This window comes from Python bivittatus, unplaced genomic scaffold (assembly GCF_059951505.1).
Source record: "Python bivittatus isolate LINGU-HERP-01145 unplaced genomic scaffold, Pbiv_v1 ctg000020_np1212, whole genome shotgun sequence".
Taxonomy (NCBI): Eukaryota; Metazoa; Chordata; class Lepidosauria; order Squamata; family Pythonidae; genus Python; species Python bivittatus.
The window spans coordinates 11,197,816-11,225,254 of NW_028277030.1; the positions used below are offsets into that span (position 1 = coordinate 11,197,816).

The 27,439-nt window shown below is 37.8% G+C and overlaps 1 protein-coding gene across 4 annotated transcripts in view; it reads right to left on the reverse strand.

Annotated features, from left to right (window-relative positions):
• MACROD2 (mono-ADP ribosylhydrolase 2) overlaps positions 1-27,439 on the reverse strand; it is a 1,000,449-nt gene that overhangs the window by 44,622 nt on the left and 928,388 nt on the right. For 3 of the 4 annotated variants that reach the window (XM_088134414.1, XM_088134430.1, XM_088134411.1), the window contains 4 exons: positions 27,368-27,433; positions 12,194-12,259; positions 10,816-10,890; positions 10,026-10,121 (listed from right to left, as the gene is read on the reverse strand). In XM_088134414.1, the coding sequence (XP_087990540.1) occupies positions 10,026-10,121; positions 10,816-10,890; positions 12,194-12,259; positions 27,368-27,433 (303 nt within the window). Of the gene's footprint in view, positions 1-459; positions 3,383-10,025; positions 10,122-10,815; positions 10,891-12,193; positions 12,260-27,367; positions 27,434-27,439 lie in introns of those variants that run through there. The other variant, XM_088134419.1, reaches the window with a different exon arrangement.

Below are 27,439 nucleotides of genomic sequence, written 5' to 3' on the forward strand. Positions count from 1 at the left end.
AGTAAATTGTCCTATGGAAGATAATTGTCATATAGATACAATGTTACACTAACTTATTGAGCAGGACAAAAATCCTACTCTTGTCACTTATAATTATTGCAAACAATGCCATCGTTGGGAGAACAGTAACATCTGGGGAAACAAAATACAAAAGATGACATATCCCTATCCTGTATTTTTTTTTTTTATTAACAATTCAACAGATGGTCAATACGTATTTTTTAGGCAATGTATAGCTGTGAATTGGTTCCTGCTATTCTGCTTTGACACTGTCTCTGATGAAAATTGTATAGTTTCTCTTCCATGTGTTAGAACAATCGTAATTGACTTTTTAAAAAGCATTAAATTATATTTGGTATATTTTCTCCCCACTGTAGAGTCTATTATAGCCCAAGCTGTAAATATAATCAACTTCTTAATTAATAATGAAAGAAAAAACAAAGTAGGGATGTAAAAGATTTCAATAGGAATGGATTTGAGGGATCTGCCAGTTCAGACTCAACCATAGAACACATTGTATCACTTAATGAAGTATGATAATAGCATATCTCTTTCTCTAGTCATAAATTCACTATTTTTTATTTGTTTGTAGATTTATACCCTGCCTCTCACCCATTATTTATTATTTATTTGTTAGATTTGTATCCTGCCTTTCCTCCAGGAGCTCAAGGTAAGGTACACATTCCTCCCATTTTTCCCAAAACAACCTTGTGGAGCAAGTTGGGTTGAGAAAGTAATTTAATCAACATCAACACATCATTTTCTGGAAAAGAACATACATTTCTGAAAAAGGCAGTTGCTTTTTTTTTTTTTAAAGCATACACCGGAGGAATTTATGCTTAAAAGCTTACATGGGGACATTTGCAAAACAAATCATCACAGAAATTTGTGTTAGACATATTGCTCACCAAATTGATATTTACAACAAGTAACATTTAAGTGAAATTGCATAGACAATCTTCATATGTTAGACAAAGTTGCAAAATAAAACTTGCTTTATTTTTATAGATATTATAAAAACTCTTTAAAAAGCCTGATGAAGCAGAATATTGACCCACTTACACAGGCAGTAAAATGGATTTCTACTGATCCGCAGAGCATTAAATCAGAAATGAAATAAAAACTAAAACACCAAAAACAATACAAACTGGATCAGAATAAGAAGCACATGGAAGATTTGTACAGTGTCAAAATACCAGCCACAAAGTTTCAATTCAAGGATTGTCAAGTGATTTGGGTTAATTTACATAAAAATTGCACAGGAAACCAAATACATATTTCCATATCAGTGGCATTCATGCCATTCATTCTTTTTGAAAGTTATTTTAACTTTCAAGAACATCGCATCAATTAAAATGGAGAAACACTGTGTCTTATGGAACCACAGAAATAACACACAACAAAAATAATGGCAATTGTTTGGTATCATGGTTGGAAAGAGAAAAGACAATCGATAAATGATTCAGTTCAAAAAGTTGTAACACGGGCTATCAGGATGTGTATTCTTGCTTGGTTCCCTTATGCCTGATCTATATTCATGGGTTCAAAACTAATTCATAGTAAGGTGACATTATGATGACAGCAAAATAAATTCTCCAACCACCTTACAAAAAATGTTGCAATATGGAACCAAGAGAATCTGTGTAGATGTTGCATAGAAATGCTTGCATCAGATAGCAACTACCTAATGTTATGTGGGAGTTCAAACATGTTTTGGTGCCTTGCCTTCTCCTTGACTCACACTGTTAATTTTATTAGAAAGAAAAAGAAGGAAGGGAGGGAGGGAGGGAAAGAAAACAAACTAAAACAAGGGAAACAAATAGTACAAGTGATGATGTTCTGCATCTCCCCAGCACTTGCTCCTCTTTCCAAACTGCACATTGACCAAGTCTATTCTGTGTCATTCTTATCTAGCATCTTTATTCTAATATGGAGAAATTTCCTTTCATAGAATCACCTATTTGTCTCCATTGCTTAAAGCCCTTTGCACTGCATATTTAGAAAGAACATTTTATTCCTGATAATGTAATGCATGCCCATTAAGGCCACAGCCTGGTTTTATTATTTTAACTAGTCACTTTGTTATGCCCTTTAGGCTCCTGGCAGGAATTACATTCTCCATGTTTGTTGCTGGCTCTGAGGCCAGTAGTAGTGCTAGTCAAAAAGTGAACCTAGAGTTCATGAGAAATAGCAAGTTAAAATCTTAAATTCTACTTTTAAAGCAAGTAGCAGTCTGCCTTTATTTGCTCTCCACACAGTTGCTGCGAAAATTAGTGATTTCCTTGCCTCTTTTAGAACAACATATTCTTAACTGTGCCTAATAAAAGCTTAACATATTTCATCTCATTTTCTTTTCTGACTAAAAACTGAGCATCTGAAGTTTGGCCGTATGCTGTGTATCTTTTAAAGGTTCCATATCTAACCCAAAAATGAAGCCATTTTGTATTCACCTTTTGCAACAGAGAATAATAAGGACAACACTTCTGGCTTTGTTTCCTCTCTTTTTTCTCCTATTCTATCCATTTTGACTCCATACCCATCTTTTTTCATCCAGCTTCTTCTGGCCTGCACTGGTAATCTAAGTCTATTATTTCCTACCATTTTGGTAGCTTCTTCCATTCTTTATTGGGCAAGCACAATTTCCTTTGCTCTTTAAATTAAAAATTATTAATATGGTAGCTTAATCCACTATGGCACAGAAAGAATACTAGCAGCTCCTGGATCACATGCAAATCCTAAACTTCTTTTTGCAGCCTCCAGATCATTCATAAATTGCACTACTGAACTTTGATGGCAAATCACTAAAAATTGTGTGTGATTTATTGCTGTATTTTGGCAGAAAAATATATTTACTTATTCATTCAATCTACATGGATACCCACTCATGATTCTGGAGGGCTATGTAGAAACTTTCTTTTAAGCTTAAGGTACCAAGCAAACATATGACAGGCATCCTGTCTCTCCAGTGGAGCCTTCAGAAATCCCGGTCCTGGACATTTTAGTGACATTATTGTCATGATCCTGCCCACTAGTCAACTTTTTCTTAAGTACATTTCTCAGTCACTGAAAGGCTGCCCATCCTTGTATGACGAGTTATGCATATCTATGTGTCCATGATGCATATACTGATATGCCCATGTCTTTTCTTCTAAATTATATTTGCTTCTTTCTACCTTTTCATAAAATAAATGTATGTGTTCTATTTAAACTTGAAAGACTGTCTAATTCTCACCCACTGCATTTGAACATGACAGGTTGCTGAGCATTTTCCCTGTCATTTATAAGTTTTGTCAGATTTTAATTCATTCCCATTTAGAAGGAAGAGTATTGATGCTTTTGAACTTCGGTGTTGGAAAAGACTCCTGAGAATTCCATGGACAGCCTAGAAAACAAACAGATGGATCATTGAACAAATCAACCCAGAGTTCTCATTTGAGGCATAAATGAACAGGTTCCAATTATGCTACTTCAGAAACATTATGTGAAGACCTAGCTCCCTGGAAAAGGCTCTAATACTGGGAAAGTTGGAAGAAAAGAAGAGGACGACCAGCAGCAAAGTGGATAGACTCCATTACAGTGGTGGTGGGGACACCATTGGAATTGCTGAAGGACCAGTTAGGGGACAAATCAGCATGGAGAAAATCTATGTGGTCGCTAAGAGTCGACAACGACTTGATGGCACGTAATCAATCAATCAGTTTAGAAGTAAGTATTCCCCCAATTAGTGAAAGAGTAGTGTACAAATCTGTTTTGAGCACATCATACAGCTCTGTTGCTCTGGCCTCTATATATATGTATGTACATATCATACTAAGCATATCAATGAACAACGTCCAATAATATAACTATTCCTTTCCATTGGTTTCAATGGATGGGGAATTCCAAGAAATGGACCTTTTGGGGAAACTATCTCCCCCATTTGATATCAGCTGTTTAGATTTCAAAGCACCAGATATTCTGACTCTTCCCTTATCCCCATCCCTATTTAGGATTTGTTGGCTTCCCTTTTGGTTAATAAAAAAAATGGCACAATCATTCATATTTGGGGGGGGGGGAATCATTTTTAGGAGACTGGAGTAAGAAAATCTTTCAAAGAGTGTGCATAAATTTTCTTTCCCTCTCTGTAGATGAGCCTATGAATATTAGTTAAGTCTGAAATAAAATACAGACCTACAATATAATATTACTGCTATTCATCTGTGTATTGGAAACAGCAGTATTTTTTACTCCATCAATCAAGAAACAGAGCAGGCACTTTTCAAAGCAAAACACTTCATTAGAACAAAATATTCCTAAATAATGAATACAAGTTTTCAGTCAGGTACTTGGCTGGGGGGGTGAGTGGGTAGGGCACCAAGAAGAAATGGAAACTGCAGCAAGTTCCATTGTAATCAATCTTCAGTGAGCAATGGAAAAAGATCTAATATGCATATTTCTTTAAGACCTAAGAATTAATTTGCAGTACCTTTCATTCAGTCTTTCAAAAAAGACTAACAAAGGGAGGGGATGCTATTTGTTTACTTAACTTTGGAGCCATTTGTTAGAATACTTTGAGATAGAAGACTCTGAACATAGCTGCCAAACCAAGATCAGACTTTCATTCCTCTAGCTCAGGGTTTTCCTGTGCCTGAGTTTCTACACCAAATAATTTTTTCCCTTCATGGAGTTCATTAATTTAGGCACCTTTCACCCACTCAGAGATCAGCTTTAAAACACATGGAAGGGTTCTGCAGGTTTTGCTTACAATCCAGGTGCTCAAATGTTCAATCTAGCATACTTCCCCCTCACCAGGCAGTTCTGTTTATAGTTCATGTGGTCAAATACTTGCACAGTAATGTCACTACTTTCCAAGGGCTTATGTTGTGTTCATAGTAGACAAACAGATAATTAGGGATGAGTAGAATATACCATTAGTAAAATATTTTCTTTGAAGGTATGTGTGTGAAGGAGGTTTGTGGGTTTGACTTTGATTTTTGGTCTTGAAACACTCTGATGCTTTGGGGAAAAGACCTGTGAGTGGTTGGCAAGGAAAATCTTTAATTGATCAGTTTGGAGGGAAGGAAGGATGATAATGGGTAGGTTGGTTTGATCAGCAAACATTCCAGAGTTTTGTGCCACTGGAGGCAGAGGGGAAACAGAGGATGATCACTAGAATATCAACCAACATTAATTTTATTTTATACCCCATTTGAAAGTCTCAGATAATGGAACAAACTGCTCACCTGGAAAGATTTACTGTAATGTTAAAAAAATCATACAGGGATTTGGCTAATCAAAATGCAGTTTGTTGCAACTCTGGATGAAAACTGGCAGGTTCAGTACAAATGACACAGATTATAAAATATTTATTCCTTGACTTCCTCCTCAGTACCTCACTGAGAAGGTGTTCTCTGAGTGTTAAATGGGAAATCCAAATCCTGTCTACTTGGATTAATATCCAAGGGAGATAAGTGAGAGGTGCTTTTCCACCAATAAATAAGATATTTGCTAGAGGGGACATGTCTTCCTCAGAGGCCCACAAATGTCTGCTGTTGTAACTCTATGAAACTGTGAGATTGTGAGAAGGAAATCCTCCTCCCTGCCATGCAGTCTTTCCACCGTGATCAAAGCAAAAGGTGAGAAACTATAATTAGAATGGGCCAAATACATAGATAAAAATGCAGCAAGAGATGCCAAGCTAATAGCATTCCTTCCTAGTTGAGGTATAGCAGGAGATCTCTTTGTTGATCAAATAAGGAGGGATCCTTTCCCCTAGGAGATTACCATTTCAATCAACAAATACTGAACAAACAGAAAACCATAACTCAGCAGGTGCCTAACTACAGAGGGCTTCTTCTCAGAAGGCACGCTAAGTGTGTTTTCTCGGAATTCCTGAAGGGCACACTTTTGTGAGCTTTTGAGTAACAATGGCAAGGATTCTCCGCATAAAGGGCTTAAAATGAAAGAGTCACTGCGGCCACCCCGACAGCTGACTGTGCTTTGTTCTCAGAAAAAAACTTCACCTCTGTTTCAAGCAACTGCCTGCACATTTTTATTCCTGACTCAGAAACATACTTGGTCAGATTTCTTTCCAACAACACCAAGTGCTTTTAGCAAAGCAAACATGGTTTAATTCTTCGCAACTTGACAATGGAGAAGTTGCGCTGATTCTCAATGTTTGCTTATTGCTTATTTGAGTTAGCCTTAATATATCACAGACTCCTGGACAGCAACTTTTGCAGCAGTTCTGGTAATTCAAATATACACCCCGACTAATATTTTCCCCTTAAAACCTTCTTTGATATTTATGTTTGTTTATTTATCATACTTGCAGACTGCCTCACTCATAAGACTCTGGGAAGCGTACACCGAAGCATGCATGCATGAAAAATAAACAATAAATAAAGCAATCAAGGTACAACAGAACCCCCCCCCCCCCCAAAAAAGCACATTGCAAGAGAACACCTACAGTTAATCAGGGCTTAACAGCACCATGGAGATAGAATGATCTCACTGTCTTGCAGAATCCACAGAGGGAGAGAGCTGTATACACCTCCACGGAAAGCACATTCCAGAGCATGAGATACAGAGAAGGGCTGCTACCTGCCCCGAGTTGTATGTACTTCCCAGGGAAGGGGGATTCTCAGCAAGCCCCTCAGACTGGATGGCAGAATCAACTGTGACAAGGAAGTGCCTAATATAAGCCAGTGTGACATCGACAAGCCCAGCTTTGAAAATTAATGTTGTATAATCTCTGATACATAAGACAAAATCCAGTATTTTGTTCTGAGCCCACATCACAAACAATGACATCAATGATGTATTTTTTAATTTCACATGTTTTCTGGGATTCATTTCACCTAACTGTGGTGTGGTTGTGATTTGCATAGGACTCTTGCTAAGGCATATTTAAGCAAATGCATAACATACAATAATAGTTGTTGGCAATAGCTCTCTGTCCCTATAACCTCTCTCAAGCTTTGCTGAGTCATTTCCATGCTGCGTGTAGAGTCAAAGCTCTTATTTGGATCCAAAGATGTGCTATGCAAGCAGAAAGGCATTTCCAACTAAGCAAGGTAGACCAATTAAATTCTTCCATCACACAGGAAAGAGGCCCTCAACCCTCAGCGTGAGAAGAAGCCAGGAAGCTACACTGTAGTAGCTGAATTGGATCCTTCTGTTCAGTCTATGATTTGGAACATTCAGAATGACCAAGTTTCAATTTCTAGAAACTTGAAGTAAAGGATTATAAGCAATAGAATTTATAACCCTCTTGGAATAGAACACAATAGCCTAACTCAACATAAGGCTTTTCTCTCTCTCTCTCTCTCTCTCTCTCTCTCTTTCTCTCTCTCTCACACACATATCCCCAAATTCTTGTGATATTTTTGAGTCAAAGGAGTTTTTATCTGTGTTCTCTCTTTATAGTCCAGGGTATGGCCTCTTATTGTACCATCTTTTCCACTTGAGTTCAATTCGCTCTGAATTCAAGCCAATCTGACATATTTATCATTATTTATTGTTATTTATTTATTAAATGTATAAGACCACCCAATTCTATAACAATTCTGGGTGGCATACAGTAAAACCAAACCTAAAATACAATTAAAAATCCATATATCTAGAATAAAAACAACAATTTAAAAGCAATAAAACACACAGGACCTGCCACTCACTCTAACCCAAGGGCTGGGGAAAGAGCCAAGTTTTCAGGGCTCTTTTTAACATGGCCAGGGTGGGGACTAGGTGTATTTTGAGATGAGAGGTGTTCCAGAGGGCAGTGCTGCAACAGAGAAGGCATGCTTCCTAGGTCCCATCAAGTAACAATGCTTAACAGAAGGGACCTGGCACAGGTCATCTCTGCTGGATTGTACAGGCTGAGCAGAACCATGGGAGGGAGGTTACAGAATTAAGTATCTAATCTCCAAAGTACATTAACTGCCTCAAATGTTAATTTTTGTTTAATTCTTTAGTCATAAACTCTTACTAGTGATCCAGTCACAGTACCCAAGATGGAATGGGGTAAGTAGCTAATCCCCAGATTACAATTCTACAATATGATCCAAAGGTACCAGAGTAAATACAAACAGTTGTCCATTTATGTGATGGAAGTTAAGATAACTGTGTCTGCCAAATATGAGATGTTTCAGCAATAGAACCCTAAACTGTATACTTCAGATAAAGAGGACCCAAACATGACTTTTTCATTTGAGAGTAATCTCTTATTTTTAGAAAGGGAAAATGCCAAAACCAACCAACCAACCAAGTAACCAACCAAGTAACCAACCTGTTTGTTTGGGGGTGGGGGGCGGGTTGGACATTAACTTTCCTAATACTACATATCTGAAACTTAGGTAGAGCAGATGGTAAAATATAATGCATGCACTGGGTGCTAAATGTAAGCTGTAAGGGACCGAAAAGTGTTAGAAGGAAAGGTACAAATAATGAAAGTACATTTGATTCGCCTTGCTTCTGATGAGGCATAAAATAAAATGTAAATAATTTCCGTGCAGAGGAAATTAGCATAATGGTTTTGGCATTTGCACCTTGAATGAGTTTGCATTCCCTAAGCTAGCTCTGCAAAAAAAGAGTAACACCATTTACCTGGATTTGCAGGAAGGATTATATCAATTCTATTACCACTGTCAGTAATGAAACACAACTCTGATACCATTAATATCATGCAGAATAAAGAAGGTGTGATTAGTCTCAACTTGGATTTGCAATGTAAGAAAAAAAAATGAAAATGTTGTGAAGTTAGATATGCACAATGAGGAAGGCAAGTGCTATTAACCTAAGTTTCCAATGCAGAAAAGCGTCAATATTGCAAATATGGGTTTGCAATTAAACCAGTGTCTATGGTGCTAACAACATAAGTTTGTCCTTACAAAGGTATAATTAGCACTGACCTGGATTCTCAGGCTAATTTTTATTTTAAACTATTTAATATCTGTTTCAAAGAAAGTCCTTATTATTAACTGTAAGTGCTTTACAATTAGGGAATTTGCGTTTGAGGACAAACAACAATTGCATAGGGATCTCTGGGCACAAGCTAGACACATGTATTACATTCAAATGAACTTTTTAAAAAATTCCTTACAGTGAAAACATATCCTCGATCACTTCATGTTTTCATTTTCATTTTATTTATGGTCCTAGACAAATAAAACCACAAAATCTATCTCATGCAAACATTATTCTTTCAGTGAGTCCTTTGGCACGTAGGTTGCAACCACTAGTTTTCTTTACCTCATTACTCTTTATCATGCCCTAGTCCCCATTAAGTTTCTTTCCTCTGTGCGACCTCCATCCCAGTAGCTGTTCGAGATCTGTCGTCTGAATAAGAGTTACTATATTGTTGCATTCAATTCATGGTGTCTTAGTACATATTCTAGTTGGACATCCTCACACACATTCCCACGGCAGAGGCACTGTCATTGGTGCTCTGTGGGAAGGAGTCAGGAAGAGAACATAAGCAGATAAATACCACCTCAGAATTTGCTTTAGATGGATGTCCAAGGTAGTTTTGGGTACTTCATGGATTACAATCATTAATAAAATTAAAATGCATCTTTGGATTTGTTTTCTAGATAATTGGTATTCTTCAAACGATAATAATAAAGCAGCCCAATCTCTTGAGCCCAGTCTCTAGATGCCCTTCTGAAAGGTATGCAATCATGCTCTTTACCATATTACAACGAGCAGAATAGCCAAACTACTTGTAGCTCTTAGTGCATATTTTGTCCCTAAGTGTACGTTGGCAACTGGCACCTTAATAAATTCCAAGGGCTTTTCAAATATCCTACTGTTCTAATCAGAATACTATTTAGCTTCCCTAAATATTTTGATTCAATATGAGACAACATTTTTTAAAATCCTAATTGTCCTGTATTTTGCTTCTCTGGAAGGGAGGGAGGGAGGGAGCGAGGGAGGGAGGGAGGGAGGGAAGGGAAGGGAAGAAACAAGCCATGCTTACATGCTTATCAACAACAGGAGACATGTAATTCATATCAAGTTTGCTTTCTTATATTTACACACTGTCCTACCTTTATCTTCTCCTTTGCTCTCTTGATTAGTTTTATCTACTTCAGGAGCCTGAAGCTTCTCTTCCTTTATTGTCTCCTCCTGGGTTATCAAAGTCTCTGAAAAGCGGGGGGGGGGGGGGGACAGTATACAGAACAGTGGCCAGGAGGTACCATTAGTATAGGTTACAACATTTTCCCCAAATAGCACACCACACAGTTATAAGGGTGTCTTACTCATACTAAGTAGCATGTTGCTTTAGTGAATCCAACTAAAGAACGCTCACATCTTGAGTTATTCCATGAAACCAGATTTCATGAAATGGCTATCTATACACAGTTTTCTGTGTATAGGACTTGAGTTTAACTCTTTATGGAACTCACATGTTAGTAAACAGCTTGCCCAGTTGGGGGATTCAATTTCCATGTAAGCTGTCCAAATTCACTGGTTATTTGGGCTGAGAAACATTCCGGGAGAAAACATTTAAACTTCTGCTAAATTCAAAATAAACAGAATAGGTGCATAGTAAAAGATGGTTGAACTATTCAGTAAAACCTAACAGGATAATAATCCAAATTTCCAGCAAACCATTTTAGTAGTGGAAATCTTATGGAATACAGAATTGTTATTTCTTGTTCAAGATCCCAAAGTACAATCTAAAGAAGACATTTGTTCCTCACATATATATTTAAATACTAGTGATAACTAAACATAATTTTTCAAACTATGTGGACTTTATAAATAATGGATTGGCCATTTTGACCATTTCCCCCCTTTCTTGCTCAGATTCACAGCACAGCACACAAAAACTACCTTCAGCTTCCATGTAAGAGATCTGAGAGTCTGCCTGAGTACTCATTTCAACTTCTGTGGAATCATCTTGAGGTCCTATTGGCATTAAAGAGTGGAAAATGGTATCAGTATGATACTATGCATTTGTCATTTAAGAAATTTTTAGAGATGAAAAGCTACCTTATTTTGCTGAAAGGAAGATGTTCCTGATTTAAGACATTCCTCACATAAAGGAAAACTCCTGCACATTGCCCAGTTCCCTACTCTGACAACTTGAGAACTGAAATCAATCCAATAAATGAGTGTGTCTGTGTGTGTGTCTGTGTGTCACAATGAGCATTATAAAGAGGGACTGTGATACCTCCAGTGCTACTTATTTTTCTTTTTTATCCAGACTCAGGATAATTAGGAAAAAATGCAGGCCACAGGCCACACTCTAGAAAGGGCAGGGCTGGCAAAAAAACCCCATGTTAATTGAATTAATGACTATTGGCTAAAATTAATTGTCTGTAAATTAATTGTTTGTCGAATCATTTGACTCCCCACCTGCACAGAAATATTATTTCACGTACAAATGATTGTATTTCGGGGAGGGAGGGAGAGGGAAGGAGAAGCTATCTGGGCTCATACAACCTTATTGTGCACTAAGTACCATTTAGTTCATGACACTTTCTCTAAGATGTGCATAGAACACTGCTCTGCCTGTTTGCTGGCTGACAGAAGCTTTTGTGCTGGGCTGCGAGCACAAGGCAACCTCCCCATTCTTACTCTGTAGCAAACCTCACTGAGTTCAGTAACCTTTACTCCACTTTGCACAGGAGTTTCAGCCTTGTTCAGTTAGGATGCTAGCTCCATTCTCATCTTGTTCCCATCCATATTTAAAAGTGGAGTGTCTGTAGTAAAGACCCTCCCTGCCACCAAAAGAGATATTTTTATGGCCTGAGGATCTACTCACAGAGAATAACAAAGGGAAGGCAGGACTACTGCATCTTTCCCTATTCCCTGTGAACTTATGACAACAGCAGTTTCTTTCCTTCTTTTGCGTGGCTTCATTTCTGTCCCTTGTTTTCAACCGCCCACTCATTCGCTTCTTTTCATCTGTGTCCTGGTCTCTTTCTGTATTCTCAAAGCATATAAGATGACCCTACTCCTAAATCACACTTGGGGAGAAAAACTCATCTTCCTTTCTAATAAATATGATATTGATCAGAATATGTGTACAAAATTAGAGATTACACTACTGAAATTGAATATTGAAGTTTTGGGGTGTTGCCCTTAGCCGCGTAAGAAACAAGTTGATTTAAGATGTGAAGAAGCAAATTGATTTTATTAATTAAAAGGACTGGTGATCCCATCTAACTGTTTATTATGATTCTGCAAAGGATTTTAGAAGACATACCATCAGCTTGATCTTCTTCACAGGTTGCATGAGGCACTGGATTATGCTCTTTTATAGCTTGGAATTCTAACAGAAAAATAAAACAAGTATAAATGCCATTGCTTCTCTATAGATTTTCTGAGCAGGCTTTTTATAGGTATATACCTATACCTCTTATAGGTATAAAGGTTTTTAAAATGATAATTTCCAAAATGATTGATTGATAGATATTATATTACGTTAAATTGCAATGAATACAATTTCTGTATTTTTAGGAATATAAAATATTGAAACCACAAAGTTGTAAACACATGTAAAACTATGTACTTTTTCATCTATTTTGTTATAATAGAGTTTATCACATTCATATCCATTCTCCCAAAATTCTGAAATATCTCATTGTGACAATGTAGAGAACTCAGAATAAGGATAAGCACAGAGCAAAAATGGTTCTTAATGCTAGGATTACCAAGGCAGAGATGGTATAGTCCTGATGGTTTCACAAATAACTCCCAAATAATCAAATGAACTGAGTTTTATATGGAAAATAAAAAGTAACCCACCCACCCTTGTAATTTGGAACAGTTCACTGTGGACAAAAATAATTCAGCTTCATGACCTGGGTGGTCTTGTCAGCATTCAGGTGGTCTCCTTGGAGGAGGAAACCACACTGCTCAACTTTTCCTCCCTTGGAATTCATTTCAGGAATGGCAGGTAAAGACTTCTGACATGTCATTAGAAGGAGGGAGAATGCCTCTATCCCATGCTTATCCTACAATTTACCTTTTCTTCCACCACATGGAAAAAATCATATCTTTTGTAGAAACAGGCAGCTTTGAAAAGGAGGCCTGGCCTCTACTCTCCATAAATAAACCACTGAATAAACTTCACAAATAAAATTTTACAATCCAGGAATGATGGCCTGGGTATGCAAAGAAATGTTGTGCAGAGCAATCTTCTTCAACTTCAGCATCTGGAGCTGAATGTGTACCAGTCCTTGCTTGATCAAATCAACATTCAAAACCCTTAACAGAACTTCAACCATGCTTGGCAGGTCAAGGTGGGAGTGAAGGAACAAAATCTGGATCCTCTCAGCTTTCTTGTCCTGCTTTCCAAAAAATGCTAAACCCCTGTACTGCAGATACTAATACTCACCTTTAAGAGAAGCTACACACTGCGATGAAGATGGGGGTCTCACAGAAAATGAGAATCTTGTGTTGATTTTCCTCCTATAGAAACTTATCCATCTCCAAATATCTCATGGTTATGCTTTTTCCTAGCACAGAGACTTAGAGATACCTTGGACTTCAATTCCAGTCAACCAAACTAGAAATGGATGTAGCTGAAATCTAAAATACTTGGAGAAGACCAAGTTGCCTATCTGTAATGTGTATCATTTATTAAATAACAAGGCTTAAGAACTATGGTAGCTGTTGTAGTGGTATGCAATTTATGCAATAAAAGGTGCTGTTTCTTCAAAGCATTTGAGACATCAGCCTTAATGCTATTTTAACTCCAGCTTGGCTGTATCCATACTAAAACTTGGAGTACAATTTCCATAAATGTATGTTTATTAAATTTTATCTAGCAGTAAGCAATGAACCAAAGGATAGCATGAAAGTAACAGCTTCCTAAGGCTGGCAAATACTATCTTTGTGGGATGTATGGGGAACCTGGGTAGTTAACATCTGATCAAAGTTTAATAATCTGTAAAGCAGGGATGCATCAAAAGTTTGTGATTTTAATTAATTGTAAATAATTCCCCAAGGCAAATATTTAATTACCTACACAGCTTCTTTAAAGGAAATTGCACTGCGTTTACAAAGTCAAAATCTGAAACAGAACTGTAGTATACATATTTTTCAAATCATTTGTACTTAGGCTTCTCAAACTAATCCACTGAATATGATTAATCTTATTTTAAATGTAAAATGCTTTCTGCCAATACTATCAAAATAAGAGAGAGAGAGAGACTTTTGAATTAAACCATAGAAGCAGAAAAAGCCAGGCAATTTAAACAATCCTGATTAGCAGTGTGCTACAAACAGGGAACAGGTGTACAGCAGAAAGGGGCCTGCAGAGCAAATAACTTCAGACTGTTCAAGCAAGCCAAGCCAAGCCACAGGGAAGGCTGAGAGAGAGAGAGAGAGACCCAGTAAATAAGTAGTCAATAAAATGATGTACAAAAACCTCCAAAGACATATTTAAAGTATACCTTTTTCTTTCATTTTGGAGGGTTACTTTAATTTGGGGAGGGGAGAATATTGTCCATCATTAATTTGGAGCAGAACTTTGTAATAAAATATAATTGCATTAGAGAAGTTAAAATTGCACTGCAAATCAGATGTTAGTAAAATGACATAAAATTACAGACTGCATAAAGATGTGAGGATTTTCCATTTTATTTTATTTTATATGTATCATGTCTTCAAGAAAGTAACCTCAGAGAATCAAGGCTATGTTATTTAAACTGCCAAGACAGGTATTACATTGATATGCAGATTCTGACTTTCAAAATCGTTAAGGTCAAGTCTATACTGAAGACTCTCCTCCTCAAATGCAAATATTAAATCAAATATTCAAGCCTAAGGATAGATTTACTTTTAAGATTAACAGGCATAAAATAAAGGAAGGTAGCAAGCCCATATTCATAAAGAAAATCCAGTTGCTGGAAAATGTGAGACAAGTGTAAAAAAAAGCTAAATATATAATAGGAAAAAAAAATCAAAAAAGTTTTTGTTCAATTAGGTCTTCTATGTATTTCAAAGGGCCAAACACAGACACATATACATGTGTACACACACACACATACCCCATATAGAAAAGTTTTAAAAATATAAGTGAATGGAAAGGGGGATTAAATGTTTAAGTTGTTAGTTATTTTTATTAATCTTTACCTCTTTTGTTGATTAATAAGGAGCGCTGAGGATTTAGAAATAGGTCTGTAGAAAATGGGGTGAAGTATAGAATGAAGATGTACTTGGTAGTATTTAAGAGACAGTGATGAGTTGTTAAAGTTGTATATACTTGCTAGGGATGAAGAGGGAAGTTTCTTCTTTGGGAGGGGTTTCTTTTCTCTGCACTTTTTTTTAAATTGTAATTTTGTATTAACTTTTTAAATGTGTTTTATTTGTTCTATATAATCTTTAATGAAATTATTGAAAAAAAAACCTTACTGCTTCAATAATGCTAAGGTATAAAGTATTCGCAAACGGAAATATGTTTACAGCATATTTTTCTATTCTGACTCTTGAAAAAAATATTTGTTGTTAAAATATGTTAAAAACATATTAACTATTTTTCACTGCACCAAGGAGGAACAAAAGGTCATACTGTAGTAAAACTGATTTTGACTGTTATATACACTTTCTTGAACGCTGAAAAACTAGGCAAGTTATATGGATTCTATCTTTCTCTCTCTCTTCTCTTCTCTCCCATGCTCATTTATTATGAGAAGAATAATATCTGGGAGGCATTTTAGTGTGAAAAAGCAGGATGATTCCAAGGTCACTCAATGAATTAAAACCTGGTTCTTCCCAATGTTATTCTGATATTCTACATACAATTGAAATACGTGCTTAGATGTCACAAGGAACAACCACCAGTGGAGAACAAAATACTTCTCAGTAGAATGCAATACCCTTCATCAGTCAGATAAATGTAAGGCATGTTACCAACCTAGTCCCTCACTTCTCCATCTCATAGCAGAATTATATGATAATTGTTCTCCATTTGTTCATTTATAGACAGAGGACAGAATCATTGTTATTGCTCCCATCTAGGAGGCATTAAACGTGATCACAGCTATATTAATCAAACACATGAGGATGAAATGTATCCTGTCTATCAAAAAGGGAAGAGATCAATGGTTAGAAGATGGAGAACTTTAATACAAGGCAACCTTAAAAAGCTGTTCTGACCATGTTTGAATATGACAGTTCATCCAGTTAATTCAGAGTTCGGACTATAAAAAGCATACCTAATAGCTTCCCAAATGGCTTTATCTTTGTTACTTTTAACTGAAGCCATAAATAGTTAAAAGTTTTGCAGAAGCGGTTATGACCACCACTATCTTCACTTCTTTCTCCTCAGTATAAATTTTTCCTTTCATTCTAGACTAGGAAAGTCAACTTTATTGAAAAATAAACACGAGTAAAGCTTTGAAAATAAGGGATATGCAAGGCTGCAAGTTAAGTGGGGTTATATTCATTTCTCCAGCTAAGTCTTGCATATTTTCTTTATACATTTCTAATGGGTCACAGACCCCTTGCACAGAGCATGACTAAAATACCTGGATTTCAAATGGGGGAAGTTGGTCCTTATGAACAAGACAGATTAATTGCATTTTATTTTAAGTACCTTGTGAAAAATGACTGCAATAATTCTGCAGGGAAAGAAATCAACCAGGCATCCCAAATCATAGGTAATGTTGTGCACAGAAGCTGATGTGTGATTACAGTATTCTTCTGCTTCATAAACTGAGAAAAAATGTATTACAAAATGAAGGACTATAAAATCTAGGATGAAATTCTCGAGTTTTGACTCCAAAATGCTTTTACAGTGGGGCAAACAAGTATTTAGTCAGCCACCAATTGTGCAAGTTCTCCCACTTAAAAAGATGAGAGAGGCCTGTAATTTTCATCATAGGTATACCTCAACTATGAGAGACAAAATGAGGAAAAAAATCCAGAAAATCACATTGTCTGATTTTTAAAGAATTTATTTGCAAATCATGGTGGAAAATAAGTATTTGGTCACCTACAAACAAGCAAGATGTCTGGCTCTCACAGACCTGTAACTACTTCTTTAAGAGGCTCCTCTGTCCTCCACTCGTTACCTGTAGTAATGGCACCTGTTTGACCTTGTTATCAGTATAAAAGACACCTGTCCACAACCTCAAACAGTCACACTCCAAACTCCACTATGGCCAAGGCCAAAGAGCTGTTGAAGGACACCAGAAACAAAATTGTAGACCTGCACCAGGCTGGGAAGACTGAATCTGCAATAGGCAAGCAGCTTGGTGGGAAGAAATCAACTGTGGGAGCAATAATTAGAACATGGAAGCCATACAAGACCACTGATAATCTCCCTTGATCTGGGGCTCCATGCAAGATCTCACCCCGTGGGGTCAAAATGATCACAAGAATGGTGAGCAAAAATCCCAGAACCACATGGGGGGACCTAGTGAATGACCTGCAGAGAGCTGGGACCAAAGTAACAAAGGCTACCATCAGTAACACACTATGCTGCCAGGGACTCAAATCCTGCAGTGCCAGATGTGTCCCCCTGCTTAAGCCAGTACATGTCTGGGCCCATCTGAAGTTTGCTAGAGAGCATTTGGATGATCCGGAAGAGGATTGGGAGAATGTCATATGGTCAGATGAATCCAAAGTAGAATGCTTTGGTCTAAACTCAACTCGTCGTGTTTGGAAGAGAGAGAATGCTGAGTTGCATCCAAAGAACACCATACCTACTGTGAAGCATGGGGGTGGAAACATCATGCTTTGGGGCTGTTTTTCTGCAAAGGGACCAGGACGACTGATCCGTGTAAAGGAAAGAATGAATGGGGCCATGTATTGTGAGATTTTGAGTGAACACCTCCTTCCATCAGCAAGGGCATTGAAGATGAAACGTGGCTGGGTCTTTCAGCATGACAATGATCCCAAACACACCACCCGGGCAACGAAGGAGTGGCTTCGTAAGAAGCATTTCAAGGTCCTGGAGTGGCCTAGCCAGTCTCCAGATCTCAACCCCATGGAAAACCTTTGGAGGGAGTTGAAAGTCTGTGTTGCCCAGTGACAGCCCCAAAACATCACTGCTCTAGGGGAGATCTGCATGGAGGAATGGGCCAAAATACCAGCAACAGTGTGTGAAAACCTTGTGAAGACTTACAGAAAACGTTTGACCTCTGTCATTGCCAACAAAGGATATATAACAAAGTATTGAGATGAACTTTTGATATTGACCAAATACTTATTTTCCACCATGATTTGCAAATAAATTCTTTAAAAATCAGACAATGTGATTTTCTGGATTTTTTTCCCCATTTGTCTCTCATAGTTGAGGTATACCTATGATGAAAATTACGGGCCTCTCTCATCTTTTTAAGTGGGAGAACTTGCACAATTGGTGGCTGACTAAATACTTGTTTGCCCCACTGTATATCTTTCAAGATTTCATGTCAAGCCACTGTGATAATAGATTAGATTGAGATGAACTCCAGTTTATATGGATTTATAGGCACTTTAGATATTCATTGATGCAAACAGTGTAAGGCGTTTGAGGGTGCCTTGCTGGTCCTTCCTGTTCTGGATGATCTGAGATACAGGTGGCTGCTTTGGCAAAAACGTTTAGAAGCATCTACAACAGGACAGCCAAAAAGAGCAAAGCTTTGCATATACCACTTGTATAGGATGCTCTGTATCATCGTTGAAAAATAATAATTTAAATAGAAATAGGCCACCTCTCAACTGTTACCCTAAGATTTGTGTGGGCCCCGCAATGAATCCAGATGCTAACTAATGAGGCAGCTGCAAAGCTCATGCTCTCCCTTTTCAGGATCCTTTATCTACATACCAGACTTGGACTCAGTAGAATCCAAGAGAGGAGATTCCCATCTGTAAAATTGGATACAGATCCCACTTCACGCGGAAAAGGATGATGAGCGGAGAAAGGAAAACCGTTCTCCATATTACAAAATTGCAAGAGGAAATAAACATTATTCCAGTTTGAAAGAAGGGGAAAGATGTGGAAAAGAAAGGCATTATTATAATACCTGCAAATGCTAAAGCAATCTTCTTTTCTAGGAGAGAAAGATAATTAAGGTATTCTTGCCTTGACAGCATAGAACTGATATAACACCACCTGCAAGGTGGGAATGAATCATTCATTGTTCAGTTTTCTAGGCCAGCTTTTCTTTTGTCTGAAGGATTATTTCCCTAATTTGTATTTAAATTTCTAAAGCGCTCAGTGGGGTGTATAATAAAACAGAAATAAGCAACATTTTGAAGGCATAAGGACCTACCTGATGTTTGGGAGAGGGGGTGGGAGATGGAGGCTTCAGAGGGCAGGTTGAAGAGGGAAAGTAAATCTGAGTATTACTGCTGTGGGCAGGTCCAATAGCCTTTATTTAGTTTGTGGGCTTAGGGGGAGTTCCTGGGGTTGTTCTATTATTTAAAAAGGTCTTAAGCCTATTTTAGCATTTACACAGGAAATGTATTACCATTATGGTAATTCTGGTCAGGGTAGTCTTTAAGAGGCACAGAAAGGGGACTTGGGAGGTGCAAATGGCCCTCAGTGGTCCATCTCAGTGGTAATTTGATAAAAAGGTCATAAAACAATTCTTAAAACAAATACACAGCAGTATTCCATCTCATGAATCGAAACAAGAAGGAATCTTAATTCTCAGCAAGCTTTGCAGGATAAAATACCTGTGCAGATCCCTTAAATATTGGGTGAGCCTGATTAATTTTTCTGGGAAGGAAATTCCATAATATGAAAAGAACTCATTAATTTTGGTTTCTAGTATATATGGTGGCTCCTAAAGTAACATTTTACTGATAAGTCTTGGACAATGGGATCACAGGAAAGTTCTGTCAGAAGTGATCTTACATTTGTCCCTTTCTGAAAATAAAATGTTACAGGTATTATCTGGTAGCACTTTAGCCAGATATAACTAATGCTTTTCAATGGGTAGTAAAGAATACACATGCACACATACACTGCATGTGACAATTGGTCATCAGCAAAGAAATTGGCCTTGTGAATCCTTCACAGTCAATTGTAGAAAACATGATTTACATGAAGAGGCAGCTCTTAACAGTATCTTAACATTTTATGTTTTGTGCTTGTCCACAACATTGCTGTAGTAAAATAGCTAGTTTCAAAAGAAAACACATTTTAAATAAATACACAAGCAAAGAAACAAATCTTGAGAACGCTATGAAAGATAAATGGGAGTTGTCACATTAGTTACTCTAATATTTAATAAGTGGCAGTTTTCCATTATCTATGGAATGGGTTTTAAATAGCTTCTCTACCAGGGTCTAAAAAAATCACTGTATTCCTAATGGAAACATGAAAGAAAATAGGACAAATGAGTCATCAGAAAATGGTAGAGTGCAAGGAAATGACAAAATATAGAAGAATAACGTATGACATTATCTTGCTTATTATATATAATTTGGAAAGCAACAACTAGAAATTTTGATTCAGCAATGAACTTTTGATCAAGACATTAAAAATGATAGATCAGAATGATAAATATGCTCTAAAAAACAAACAAAAACATTAGTGCCATATTCTGAACAAATGGTTAGATCCTAGGAGAGCCAAAAGTGCAATCTTGTCTTCATTGGGCAAATACTGGTCATAATACGCAGTGCATGAGGTGGGAGGTGGGGAGAACAATCAATAGAGGCATCACAAAACTTAGTAGTGAGGTGCATCAGAGCAAAGGCAGACTTTTTTTTGATGAAAGGGGAGATTAAAAAGGAAGGAAGGAACTTCTCTCTTTATCCTGGCAGCCAATCACATGGAAAACTAAGCATTCAAGAAATCTTTGCACTAAGTTCTGGTGGCGAGAAGAACAAGGCAGACCAGAGGGGTCTTCCTTCTTCCTCTTTTTCCATTAGAATTTTACAGGTTGCAACTTCTGCTTCATTTTAGTCTCAGCTGCCCCTGTTTTATAAAGCATCATATAGTGAGTTTCCTGAGTCTCTCAAATATGTCATAACCCTGCAGATAGTTTTGCTGTCATCATCTACCCACCTCATCAGCCTGGCAACTTCTCTGTTTGAATACAGAAGAGACAGCAGTCACCAAGTTTTCTTCCTTTTCTCCTCTCAGGATAGGGAATTTGGAAGGGTTACCTAATAGATGCACACGAGCTTCAGGCTAGTTAGTGTGTTTTCTTTGGCAAGACTTGAAGTTGTAAAGGAAATACAATTCGATATCCTCTCCTGACTTACCAGACCAGAAGTACAAAAACAAAATGCAATGACTCAAGTTCATTTTTAGAATGAATCCTTCTTCTTACATGTTTTGAGTGCTTAGTTGTGCAGCAGTTGTTCCAGTGGGGGTATTATCCTGTGCTTACTTAGTTTGCCTACTGCAATCTTGGCAACAGATTCCCAAAGACAAAAAACAAGAACTCTGAAAATCTCTCTCGAGTTCTGGAACTCATTATGCTGTCTTAGAGGAGTGAGCATCTTTGGACAAAACTCTTGAAGCTACAGACATACAAGCCCTTTTCTTGGAGACATGGAAGCCTACTGCTCGTGAAAACCCTTAGCTGGGTTAAGTGGTATAGTTCCCTGCACTGAATCCTTTAGCGACTAACCAGGACAGGGAGCTTCATCTAAGAAGGCTTATTCATATTTCATTTGGATTACATACATTCTTCCCACCTTCTTCACTTATCAGAAACCCAGGCAAGTATTCAAAATCAGCACTTCTTCCATCCTTCAATATGTGCTTCTCAATACTGAGCACTTCACATACAGTTACTTGAAAAACTTCAACATCCAGAGAAAGAATATTGGCCACTGCTGAATACAGACATTGCATCTTCCATGTTTTCCTTTGAAATATACTTATCTACCCGTAAGCTTTCAAGATTTTTTGTTTTTTGTTTGTGTACTTTATTTGAATGATTTCTCCTAAAGCTTTCCAATATCCCAAAAACTGAATGAGTCAAGAATTTTAGAAACTATTCACATCTAGACTGTGCACCTTACAAAACTGTGCAGCTCTCTGAAATTACACAATTAAATACTAGTTGAGATAGACACAGGGTTTAAATAAAACATATTTTCCCTAATACCTTCTTAATTTCAACTCAGTATATAGGAAATCAGAAATATTTTTTATACAGTTTTCCCATAGGAATCTAAGCTTCATGAACACCTGGAAATATAATAATCGGTACTTTAATTTTAAGATTAATTAACATATGATTTAATTTAGTTGACCTTCAAATGCACAATTACTTTTATTAAGTTGTAATGAATTAAAATTAGTATATTATGCAGAAGAGGTACATAATGTGACAGATACTATTTTTTTCCCCCTGTATAGTTAAATCAGGACATGGAGAAACTGATAACGAAGGTGACTGCTAATGTGATACAAAAGTTTTCTCCTCAAGGTAATATATTTAAAAGAGCTCTGGACAGTAATAATAAGTGTCAGTTTTAAATCTGGAAAGCACCTGTATCAGCCATCCCTAGTCATGCAAGTTGGGGTCACAACTCCCTGAATTTTTAGCGATTATGTTGTAGTCCTTAACATATTTCGAGAATAGCAGATTGAGGATGGCTGTCCTCAATAAACTTTCATGTACTGTATGTGACATTGCTCACACTGTTTTTATATAAAATCCTTTTTATGCATCAAATAAGTGCTAGTAATTTCAGCAGGAACTGGACTCTGCCACACCATCCTGGTAAAGTTGTGTTTGGTTGAAGAACTGCAGACAGGTGCTACGTGTTTGCCCCTGCATGCTTTGAAACCCCTTTTTATTTTTGGATCTAGAACACTGCACAACTCTAGTGAATCTATCTAGAAAATGGTTATATAATGTGTATTAAAACATAGAAATAAATATGGTTTAATTTGCATGCATTACTTTCCATTGAGTGAGAAAGATGACATTTTATTTTAAACCATCATTAATCAGTTTGATTGGGATATTTTTAAATATGCAAGGCCATTATTCTTTTTCATTTTCTCCTTTAAATCTGTATCTCACTTTAAAGAAACAGATAGAGGTTTTTATTATGATCCACTGACAGCATGAAAGGTTTTTTCAAAAACTGGTGTGTAGAATTGTACATACATGAGAATATTCAATCATAAATTGTGTAATAATCTGAAAACACTGAAATATTAGCGGTTGGGAGTGACTCATTTTAATTGGTAAATCTTTATATGACATTATTTATCAGTGATCACCAAAGCTTAAATTAATCTTAAATAAGTGCTTTTCTTCTCTTAACATTTTAGTTAGCCCTAAAACGTTACGACTGTGTGTGTGTGTGTGTGTGTTCTTTTCATAATGGACTAGCACAGCTGCATTCATTCATTCACGGTTAGCTTTGGGTTAACCTTGGGTCAAAGAAAGTGCTTGACTTGAGCCAGTTTTTGCTGGAGATGAATCTGAGTGGACTGGGAGAAATTACAGAGCAATTGGGACTTTCCTATGAAAAGACAGGCCAAGTAAAGCAAGACCAGATGGTAGATCTGAAAATTAGAAAACTAGTCTCGAGTGTAGGACAAAGAAACCGAACAAGCTGCAGAGGCTGCAAGATATTATACTTCTGCTGGAAGAAATATACTGGCCGGGGAGACGGGAAATAGTCTGACTGAATGTTACCTTATTTACGAACATACTTTATTTAAATGTTTACCTTGACATGAAATGCCCCTGTTCAATTTCCACCTAACAGTTAAGAAGCAAGATCAGGTGTAAAGTCATAGCAAGAATAGCAGCAACTCAGAAATGGCAAAAGTATATACTATACTTTTTTCCCCCAACCCTTTATTACTTTCTTCTTTGTTTCACTGGTGGCATAAATGAAAATATAGAAATAGGGAAAGAGTGATGTCCCCCGTTTTGACTTGCTGCTTTTTGAAGAATTCTAAACCTAGATTGGGAATTAAGTTGCATCCTATCCAAAGTAACATTTTTGTCCTAATACACCAGCAGCATCTCTGTGTATATGGGTGAAAAACTGTGTTGCTGTGACTGAAGGCACGCCCGTGTTGTACATATAATGCCATCACATGCACATACAAAAGATACAAGCCTTTGATTGCAAAACTGCACTCTCCATCTTCCAGACTTTGACTCTCCTATGGACATCCATGTATCATACTGTGGTAATTTACTTATTGGGCAGCCTATCAGTGTCAAGGATAGAAAGAAACCATAAACAAAACTGCTGAAGTGCAGGGGAACTTTAATTATTATTCCCACCATTCTAACTTGTCAGCATTTTCCCTTGGAATGGAAGAAAACAATGAGGCATCTCTCTGTATTTCTACAAACTGGAAAGTCTGTTCCAGTTGGAGAAATACCATCTAGGGGTTCCCCCACCCCAGTGAAATTGCTTAATCTGTATCCCAAAGTTAGAGGGGTCAAAGTAAGCAGATAGAGAAATGTTGTAAAAATTATTCTGCGGGGCTGACCAGTGCCTTATTAATCAAGGTAGTCTCTTTCTGATGCTTCTTCCAAGGAAGTCTTCAAAAAGCAGATAAGGAGCCTGCAGCCTCACCTATTCAATGTAAATAGCCTTTCTGTTCTTGCTATCAATGTAATTAACCCTTTGCTCTCCCTGATCACATAACTAGCTTCCCATTCCCATCAATAGATTTATTGCATGCAGCTTGGGGAGCAGGAAGTACCTGTGCCCACACACGTGCCTTTAGTGATATGAATGCACAAACGTCAATCTCATGATCAATCACCCTGGTATCTTGGGGGGGGGGGCAAGATTATAAATCTGGGTGCTAAAGAACCCATAATTACAGAAACATCATGACAAAGTACCTTTGCCCTGGTGGGTGGCTATTGCCCCCACCCCCACAACAAGAAATAATGTGATACTACCTAGATACTACCTTTCTCATCTGAGATTGCTACGGTTCTGTGAGAAATCATGATTGAAAAAACAAATAAACATTGTTTTTTCAACTTTCTGCTAGGGTAGATGTAATAATTTTTATGCAGGGGTCCCCCAAGACTGAAGAGTATTTCAAGGGTTCCTTTGGGTAAACAAACAAACAAACTTGAGAAAGGCTGATGTAGAAGAAGAAGGTGATCACTGATCGTGGTATCCTTCTGGACCATCTGAGAGGGCTGGGAGTGGGGGGCACAGTTCTCCTCCTTCCTCCAAGGTTGGTTCCAGGTGGTGTTGGTGGAGAGGAAAGATCCAGCTCAAGGCCTCTGTTTTGTGGGATGCCACAGGGCTCAACTCTCTCCCCACTTCTATTTAGCATCTACAAGAAGCCACTAGGTGAGGTTATCTGTCAGCACAGGATTAACTGTCAATAGTATGCTGATAATACTCAGTTATACATGTCTGCCCTGCGCTATCTAAGTGATGCTATTTAGGTGCTTTCTCAGTGCATGCAGATTGAATGGATCAAGATGGGAAAGAATTGGCTTTGGCTCAACCCTGACAAGACTGAATGGCTATGGGTTTTAGGGTCCTTTGCACCTAGTGATTTGATATCATTTAATTCTGGATGGAACTCACACTCCCCATAGAAGAATTGGTAAGCAGTCTGGGGGTTCTCTTGGACTCACAGCTCCTGCTTGGACAGGTGGTAGCCATGGCTAGGAAGACCTTTGCATAGTTACATCTTGTGTACTAGTTGTGCCCATTCCTAAATTGAGAAGCACTACTCACAGTCACCCCTGCCTTAGTATCTTTCAGTTGGACTACTGCAACATGCTACCTTTGAAGAGCATTCAGACACTTCAACTACTCCAAAACACAACAGCATGTACAGAATGCCATGATACGCCCATGCAATACTTATGTTACATGAGCTGCACTGGCTCCCAGTAAGCCTGCAGGTGCAATTCAAGGTGTTGGTTTTCATCTTTAAAGCCCTGCATGTCATGGGACCAGATTACCTGTGGAACTGCCTATCCCTGATGGTTCCTTTCTTTCCCACAGAGTGGGCATGCTCTGAATCCCCTTGGTAAAGTAGTGTCATCTGATGGGCCCCAGGAAGCATGCTGCCAGCCCTACTATGTAGACCAAGCCAAGAAATCAGTTCTACATGAAGGTTAAAACTATGTTTATTAATACTGGCTATAGCAATAGAATCTTGCAAGACTGTGCTTTATTCCCCCACCCTACCCCTTTATACTCATGTGAATTAGAGAGGTGTCTACCTGAGTCTTTTGTGCATGCCTTCTTGTTTTGGATTTAAGCCATGCTCTTCCACTTTTTGCTTTGGTAATGGATCTGGTCTATCTCTGTCAAGGTCACCTTCCTTACTCTCTACATCTATCATGGTGCCTGTCTTGTAAAACAGCCTACCCCTAAGATATGGATAGCCCCAACCCTATTGGTCTTTCAGAAGGTTGCAAAATCTGGCTCTTCCCCCAAGCACTGGGGCCAGGGATGTTGGTGGAGCTCTGGTATGGGTGTGGTTTTGTTTTATATGTCAGTAAGATAATTTTTAGGGAACTTGACCCAGTTTCTTCTGAACTGTATTTGTATTATTTGGTTAAGTTTTATTTCTGTTCACCACCCAGAGTTTCTTGGGTAGATGGGCAGCTATATAAATGTAATAAATAAATACATCACATCACATCACATCATGCATTAATTTTCCACTGCTCTTGCTTGAATGATTTATGCTGACACAGAAAGACCCTGCTTTGAATTATTCACAGCTACAATTTTTAAAATTATGTTCCATGCTCATCACTGATGGATCCAGAAGAATTAAAAGGAAGTGTTAGCAATTAATGCAGTGATGCCATGCAAGAACAGTACGATTCTGTGTTTCATCCCTTGCTGAAAGACAAACAACCCAAGAGGGTAAAACTCAGCTGGAAAGATCAAATTAGGTAGCTGTTTTCTCAACTTGCTGTCATTTGCTCCCCTTTCTCCTTGATTTTTAAGGATTAATCACAGACTAAACCACTTCTGAAAATCTGGCCTAGAAAACTGCAGGGACGTGTCCATGTAATCACCAGGAATCAAGACTACAAGCCATGTTTAAAAAAAAGACCAGAGTGCCCAGCACAGTCTATCATAAATAAAGAGGACCTTCCTTCACCTCTGCCTTGGACAGTCCATTTTGTTTATTTCCTTTTGGGCCACGCTGCAGCAGATTGAACCAAATGCTGCTGTCATGGAAGCAAACCTACATTTATGGATGTGAACATTCCCACAGATATGTGCCTTAGAGTTCTCTATGACCCACAAGATATTTTTATGGGAAATCTATAGTGGCTGCAGTTGAAAATGCATGGCATCGATCCCCACTGGCACAACTACGATGCCAAGTGGTTCATTAAAAAGGCTTTTCTAAAAGACATCCCAGAAGTATTTATCTGACATCTGGCCTTTAAAGCTCGAGTGTGGGTTTTCGTAGGCTTAACAGAAAATATTGCTTTTTAAAATCCCCTTTGAGGATTTGGTTTTTGTTAGTCAGTTTCGTGATCTGTACCTTTTTCCTTGCCCAGGTTCTCTCCTCCATCTGCTGAGCTGCTTGGAACTGTAGATGCTGCCTCATCTGTTT